The sequence below is a fragment of the Colobus angolensis genome, unplaced genomic scaffold (genome assembly GCF_000951035.1).
Source record: "Colobus angolensis palliatus isolate OR3802 unplaced genomic scaffold, Cang.pa_1.0 Scaffold197, whole genome shotgun sequence".
In the NCBI taxonomy this organism is placed as follows: Eukaryota; Metazoa; Chordata; class Mammalia; order Primates; family Cercopithecidae; genus Colobus; species Colobus angolensis.
In genome coordinates this window covers 2,264,888-2,272,592 of record NW_012115121.1, presented here as the reverse complement: position 1 = coordinate 2,272,592, position 7,705 = coordinate 2,264,888, and the positions used below count along the sequence as shown (strand labels likewise).

The window sequence follows — 7,705 nt, the reverse complement described above, 5'->3', positions numbered from 1 at the left end:
CTCAAGCCTGTAATCCCAGCACTTTGGGAGGCCAAGACGGGCGGATCACGAGGTCAGGAGATCGAGACCATCCTGGCTAACCCGGTGAAACCCGTCTCTACTAAAAAATACAAAAAAAAAAAATTATTCATGTCTACAGCTCCCTTTAATAATTTCATTGATTTATTATGATACCAAGGGTATTTCATTTTAAGGTCTAAAATATCCCCTTCTTTGTGACTAAGAGGTAAATGCACATTTGAAGGGGTGACATACCTTATGTTCTTTGAGTAATGTAATCTGCTGTGTGACATAACTTTTGGCTCTGATCTCACACTGAGGTTTTCACTCCATAGGCACCTGCTTGCAATCTAAATTGAAAGAATCAAAACTTGGTCTTGGATAAAGGAAAGATCCAATTTTCTGTGTCCTCAACGTAAAACAAATATTAAATAGTAGTATACAGATTGCCAGAAACCACAGGCTAAAGAGATGTGGCAATTTCCTGAAAGATTTTATGTTGGGCGGGGAGGGGAGAGAGATGAGAGAGATGAGATAGAGAGAGTCTCAGCAATCATTTCCCGGGACGTTCTTCATTGTCCCTGCAAGCCCACCATGATGGTCTCTCAAGCCCATTCAGACATCTGCCCACCGTCCACTGCAAGCCTCTTTCAAATGGCCACTTCCTATTATAAGTTTAAACTATAATCAACAAATCTCTTTCTTTCTCCTAACTCAAAACTGTAGTTTCCCCTCTCCTTAAAGAAAAGGCGCTATCCACCATTTACCTTCTATTGTTAAAAGGGGGAATGTGTATGTTCTTTATGACACAAGCACAATTATTAATATTATCCAGAAAGCCCTACGTTTAAAAGTTATAATAAATATCAACATTTATTTGAAATCTTATTGTAAAACTTAAAAGGTATCCATATTTATGTTTTATTTTCACAATGACATCTCAAGGTCTTCAAAAGGAAGACTGCGATACAAATGGTCTGCTCTCACCGTGCTGCGATTCCTTCAACAGGTAACTTGCTTAGCCTGTGCTAAATATTCATATTGCTCATGGATGTCACTGAATGTCCTTTCCCTTCCAATACATACCTATATCTAAAAGCACACGGTTTGCTTGTAGATTTTCTCCCTTCCCTTCTCCTCCCTTTGGGAAGCTGCCCAGTCCACCCCGAAAACACTGTCCCCCAAAGCGAGGGGATGCGCTGCACCCTCGGCTGTCACCGCGAGGGCTGGACGCGCATGCGCGGCGCGAGCGGCCCGGCCCCAGCGCCGCAGGTCGTAGGCAAGGCGGGTCCGGGGACCCCGGGTCGAGCCCAGCGGCAGTGCAAGATCGCGAGCGGCCCGGCACCGGCGCAGCAGGTTGTTGGCAGGGCGGGTCCGGGGTTTTAGGTTGAGCCCAGGCGGCAATGCGGGATCGCGAGCGGGCCGCGCGGGCTTGGGAGGGCGACGCCCGCGAGGACACTGCGGCGTGCGGGGCGGGCGGGCTCACTCACAATTTCAGCATCCACTCGCCCTCCATCACCAGCGTCCAGTTGGAGGCGGTCATGGGCTGGACCCGGCTCTGCTCCGCCGGCAGCGCGGCCTGCTCGGGGCCTGCCGTCGCCGCCACAGCCGCGACCCAGGCAGCCAGCAGCGCCGTTAGCTGCGGGCCGCAGCGCCCACCCGCCATGTTGGGCGCCGAGCTAGGCTCCTCGGCCGGGAGTGTAGGGAAAGGCAGCGGCCAGGCCCGCAGCCTCGCTCGCCCGCCCGGGTTTTTCAAGGAGGCGGGAGACGCAGGGCCACCCCGCCTACGCCTGGCAGCGCAGACAGGCGGTGCTCGCAACGCCGCGGCGGACGCCACCTCTTATCGTCGCCTGCCCGTCGAGGCCACGCCCCCTCCCGCCTCCACTTGCCGTTGCCCGGGGTGTCGGTTACCTCAGCAACCGCCGCCCTTTCTTCCTGACCGCCAAGCTGACAATAAACAGATGACCCAATGTTGCCTAAGTTAGAACACGCATCGCTGCTGCCCAGGGTCCAGTAAGGGCAGGGTTGGCGCGTGTGTCCTTCTCTAAGGGGAAACATGGCCAATAATTTTAAAATCCATCCCCTCTTCAATAGCAAACATAAAAGCAACGGGATGCAAAGTACACTTACGTTTAATGAAAAATGGAGGGACGTAGTATCTCTTGCTGAAGAGAGGAAAATTTAAGTACTCTCTGCATGTGTATATTGAAGCATCACTAATTGAGAATATTGATGAAACTAGGCTATGCAATTGCATTTTGTTTTTACAAAAAAAAATGTTAATTTTGTAGAAACTCTTAAAAACATGGGTACTAACCGATAAAATGAGTCAGTTAAGACTATTGCCACCTGCAGTAACATGGACCTGACATTTCTCTTGACTACAGTTTTGTCAGATCTAAAATGAGGGTAGCCTTAAGTGATTTCCAAATTTCTTTGCAGGTCACATTAGATGAATCTGTACCTTGGGACCACCACACCGTTAGTGTGTAAGACTGGATTACAATTAAAGGATGAGGAAGCTTTCTCAAAGGGTGCTTTGTATGTGTTTACTAGTTGTGTAAACTACGAACCTGGGTAATGTGGTTAATAGATCATGAAAAGGATGTGGTTTCTGCCCTCGGCTTAAAACAAAGACTAAAATAAATTTTAAAAATAAGACTAAAAGTACTTCAGGGCACATGAGAGCAAATTTCAATCAGTACTTATAGGAGAGGGAAATTAATTTTGCCTGAAGAGAAGATCTGGCCTGGATTATGCATTAATTAGTATTAGCTAAAAACAATGTGGACCCAACCCTTATCATTAAAATAAAACACTCAAGAGTTTACAAACTATTGGAATTTAAGAAAATGTCTTTGCAGTGAATGCTACTAAGACTCACTGTTATGAATTACATACACATCAATCCCATAAACTCGATGGAAAACATTTTACTGTGCTTGTGAAAAGAAGTGACTCATAAACAGGAATTCTATCATTCTATCATTTTCAGTGCAACTTTTTTGCATAGAATATGTAATTGGTTTTAAAGCGTTCTTAAAAATAGCATCTGATATTAAGCAAATACTATTAATTTTGCTGAAGGTGATAAAGATGTGATAACTATATTTTTAAAAGGCTTTATTGGTTGTAGATAATGAGATATTTATGGATGAAGTAACATGATGTCTAGAATTTGTTTTACAATACCCCAGAAATAAAATGTAGGGAATGGAAAGAAGGTAGGTGAAAGCAAAGTGGTGCAACATTAGTCAGTGTTGAAGCTAACTAAGTTCATTTTGCTATTTTACCTACTCATGCATTTGTTGGAAAATTTACAAAATGAAAAGCTAAAAGGAAAGAGAGAGCATCTGCAGCATAAAAGACAGTCATTACCGAAGCACTTCCTATCTTTAACAAAAACTGTGAGTTCAAATATTTCATTTTTTGGCCTTCAGACGAAGGATGGTAGGAAGAAAGTAGCAAGAAAGTGTGGGACTGACCTTGCGGTGAGGAGTCAGAGACGAGGATAAGGGAGCTGTTGCCGTCGGACCATGATTGGCATCTCAGCCCTGACACTTCCTAGCCATGTGATTTGGGGCTAAAACTAGTTAACACCAAAGTTCTGTTAAAATGCAGGTAGTAATAGAACCTGCTCCAAAAGGTGGCTGTGAAGATTATATGAGATAAGAATAATGCCTAGCACATAGTGTGACTCAAAAAGCTTATAAATTAGGTTGGTGCAAACATAATTGGGGTTTTTGCCACAGCAATATTGCCAACACTAATATTAATATTTGGAGGCAACGATATGCTGTAATGTCTATTTTTCCTATGCTAAAGTCAACTTCACTTAGCGTGATACACAATGCCTTTCACAGCCCAGCTTCAGTTTTGCCCACTTTACATTCCACTATTCCCACAATTCCCTGTGTCCTAATAACACAAAGCTACTCCCCATTCCCAAAGTACATTGTGTACTTCAGTGTCTCCTTGCTCCTTCATTCTGCTTAGAACACTTTTCTCCAGTTGTCCAGTGAATCATTCAGTCTCTGTCATGTAGCCCACATTGTACCTCTGATAGCTCATGCAGAATAAGCTGCTGTCTCTTCTCAGATCCAGTCGCTCTTCTGTATAACTGATACGGTTTGGCTCTGTGTCCCCATCCAAACCTCATCTTGTAGCTCCCCTAATTCCCACGTGTTGTGGGAGGGACCCCATGGGAGACAATGGAATCATGGGGGTGGGTCTTTCCCGTGCTGTTCTCGTGATAGTGAATAAGTCTCATGAGATCTGATGGTTTTAAAAATGGGAATTTCCCTGCACAAGCTCTCTCTCTTTTGGCCTGCTGCCATCCATGTAAGACATGACTTGCTCCTCCTTGCCTTCCACCCTGATTATGAGGCTTCCCCAGCCATGTGGAACTGTGAGTCCAATAAACACTTTTTCCTGTATAAATTACACAGTTTCTGGTGTGTCTTTATCAGCAGAGTGAAAATGGACTAATACAATAACTTCATCACATACCTTTTATAGTATAATGCAATTGTATGTAGTTATCACTCTCTATCCTCTCTCCTCCAACCACTACTAAAAACTGTTCAAGGGGCCGGGCGCGGTGGCTCAAGCCTGTAATCCCAGCACTTTGGGAGGCCGAGACGGGTGGATCACGAGGTCAAGAGTTCAAGACCATGCTGGCTAACACGGTGAAACCCCGTCTCTACTAAAAAATACAAAAAACTAGCCGGGCGAGGTGGCGGGCGCCTGTAGTCCCAGCTACTCGGGAGGCTGAGGCAGGAGAATGGCGTAAACCCGGGAGGCGGAGCTTGCTGTGAGCTGAGATCCAGCCACTGCACTCCAGCCTGGGTGACAGAGCAAGACTCCGTCTCAAGAAAAAGAAATAAAAGATGGTCTACTATGGGAACTAAATATTGATGAACATAATAATGTTCACACATGATATTTCAAACCAGTGGGAGAAATTAGTCTAATATACAATAGTGTTAGAACAATTTCCTCTTCATTAAGAAAAAAAAGTATATCTCTACCTCAATCTATATCCAAAATGAGTTCTACATCCACTAATGAAAGAGCACAAACTTTAAAATGCTCTTGGAAAAGTTTTTGGAAAATAATTATATAATCTTCTAGTGGGCAAAGCCTTCCTACGTAACATATGAAACACAGAAGCTATAAAAGGGCTTTAGGAAATTTGCCACACAATTAAAAAAACATCAAGCAAAGTCAAACCAGGTGAAATGATCTGAGCTATAGACAGCACACAAAGGTTTAGTATTACTGAATTCAAAAAGTTCTACAAATAATTAAGAAAAAGATATTCAAGCCAGCTGGAAAATGAAGAATATTATAGAAGAATAAAAACAAATTACATATGAATATGAAAAGCAGCTAATACATATTGCTGATCAGAAATATACATTTTATACCAATACAGTTTGTATATTTCACCAAAAATCATTCATTTAGCCAAAATCATGACTCAAAAATTTTTTTAAAGGCAAAAACCTTTACTCACTGATAGAGGGAAGAGAGCTTTCCAAACAATCTGTCTTTTGTCTTTCCCTTCTTTTTTTTTTTTGGTAGTATATTTAAAAGCTTAAAAAATTTCATTATTATTATTATTATTTGAGATGGAGTCTCACTCTGTAACCTAAGCTGGAATACAGTGGTACAATCTCAGCCCACTGCAACCTCCACCTGCCAGGCTCAAGTGATTCTCGTACCTCAGCCTCTGAAGTAGCTGGGACTACAGGCATGTGCCACCAAGTCCAGCTAATTTTTTTTTTGTATTTTAGTAGAGACAGGGTTTCACCATTTGGCTACCAGATGGGCCATTTAAACATTTATAAAGGGATTTCATTCAATTGTCATTTTTAATGCATATTTTCTGGTTGTACAAAAGCTTTCCCATGCAAGAGGGCTGATGTTATAATGGTAGATTATTATGCTATAATGTGTTTTTACCAGGTAAAGAAAGCTTTTTGTGGTTCACTGAGGACAACCCCTTTGCAATCTAGAGCCCAAAGATTGGATCTTCTGAAAACATCAGAGAAAGACTGTCCTTGCCACACTACAGCAAAACTTTGGGACCTTGAACTTTGGGTTTAGAATGTCACAACTGGGAAGAGTTCCTCCACATTCTTGGAACTGTATACCCATTGGAACCCTTAAGATAAAGCTAACCAGGACATTTTATCTCCAGAAGAAGATGGCATTCTTAATGTAAACAGCTTTTTCCTAAATCATGGATCAATACTTCTCTACTATCATGAAACCCTTATCTTTGAATTTTTTTTTTTTTTTTTTTGGCTTATGCCTCTAAACAATAGAAGTGAAAACAGGGTCTATTATGTGCAATTATAGGGTATACTTTTGTTTGTGAAGGATTTTGCAGCCAGCCTTATACATGAATAACCTTATACTTTGATAGCTAATAAATGAAGACCCAATGTAGGTGAGAAACTTTACTGGTACATATGTTGCCTCATAATCAGTCAAAACTCCAGTTAACCCACATCATGGGTTAAAGAGAACATTGTCATCAGGAGGCCTTCACTTTTCTAGCAGGCCATCATTTATTAGGTCCTTTTTCCATGGTTTGGAATAAGAGAAGCAATCATTCGAAATGTATCCTTCATGATATGCTCTATAGCAGATTCTACTGTAAAGGCTATGGTTACACAACAGAGTTTACATTCTCTTGTGGAAGTTATGCTAAATAATAGAATTAGCTAAACAGAAAAGTACCTGTGCAGCTGCTGGCACTTGTGGCCTATGGAGAAACACATCAAATGTAGATTATAAGACTTCAGTTCTAGGGGATTAATGAAAAGACCACATAATCATGTGAGTAGACTCTTCATCTAGCTCATTATTTAATCTATTTAATTTTAGGTGGTTTTGTTTATAGGGACCCTGGATAAGGAGCATACTCCAAACTGTTGATATTATCCTCCTGGTAGTCCTAATAATAGTCTTCCTAGTATGCTGTATTCTTTCAAAGGTTTTAAATGTTTGCATGCAGCCATCTCTAGAACATCAAATGGTCTCTCTTCAACTGGAATGACAAAAGCTGAAAGAGGACACCGTACGTAACCTATGAATGATATGCTGAGACCAGAAACCCAAAATGGCGTAACTGAGAGTGGCGCTAAGGCCCTACATTTTGGTCACACTCTCACCTAAGTGACAACCTGGCCAAAAAGAGGGAATTGTTTTAAAACAAAATTATGGGAGGTCATTGTTTTGGACTGAGCTCATGCCCTAGGCCCCAATAGACCAAACTAAACTAAAATTTTCATCAAATCTTTGAAGGTGATTAAAAATTCTTCTCCCCTTAACTAGTGGCCTGTAAAACTATCTCTGAATAAAGAAACTGGGGAATGATAGCAGTCTCAAAGTTAGGATTTGCATAAGCAGCAGCCAAAGCTCCTGTGACAAAGTACAGAAATGTCCTACCATTTCTCACTTATGCTAAAATGTGGTAGGTTCAAGTAAAAATCATGTTGGCTATTGTGAATGAGTAACAGCCATTCTTGGATTATATTAGTGGGGATTTTCACCAGAGAACACCAGTGGTTCTCAAGGAAGGGTGGGAGGTGACCTTGTTCCCCAGGGGACATTTGGCAATGTCTGCAGATATTTTGGTTGTCAGAACTTGAGGTGGATGAAATGTTACTGGCATCTAGTGGGTAGAGACCAA

At 42.0% G+C, this 7,705-nt stretch overlaps 1 protein-coding gene across 2 annotated transcripts in view; it reads right to left on the bottom strand.

Annotated features, from left to right (window-relative positions):
- The window catches only part of TMX4 (thioredoxin-related transmembrane protein 4), a 43,765-nt gene extending 41,834 nt beyond the window's left edge, over positions 1 to 1,931 (bottom strand). Inside the window, exon 1 of one of the 2 annotated variants that reach the window (XM_011941004.1) lies at positions 1,912 to 1,931. Coding sequence is in view for 1 of the 2 variants with exons in the window: in XM_011941003.1 (XP_011796393.1) it covers positions 1,491 to 1,666 (176 nt within the window). In the remaining variant the exon portion in view is untranslated. Of the gene's footprint in view, positions 1 to 1,490 lie in introns of both variants that reach the window. The other variant, XM_011941003.1, reaches the window with a different exon arrangement.
- Between the last annotated feature and the right edge of the window lie 5,774 nt (positions 1,932 to 7,705).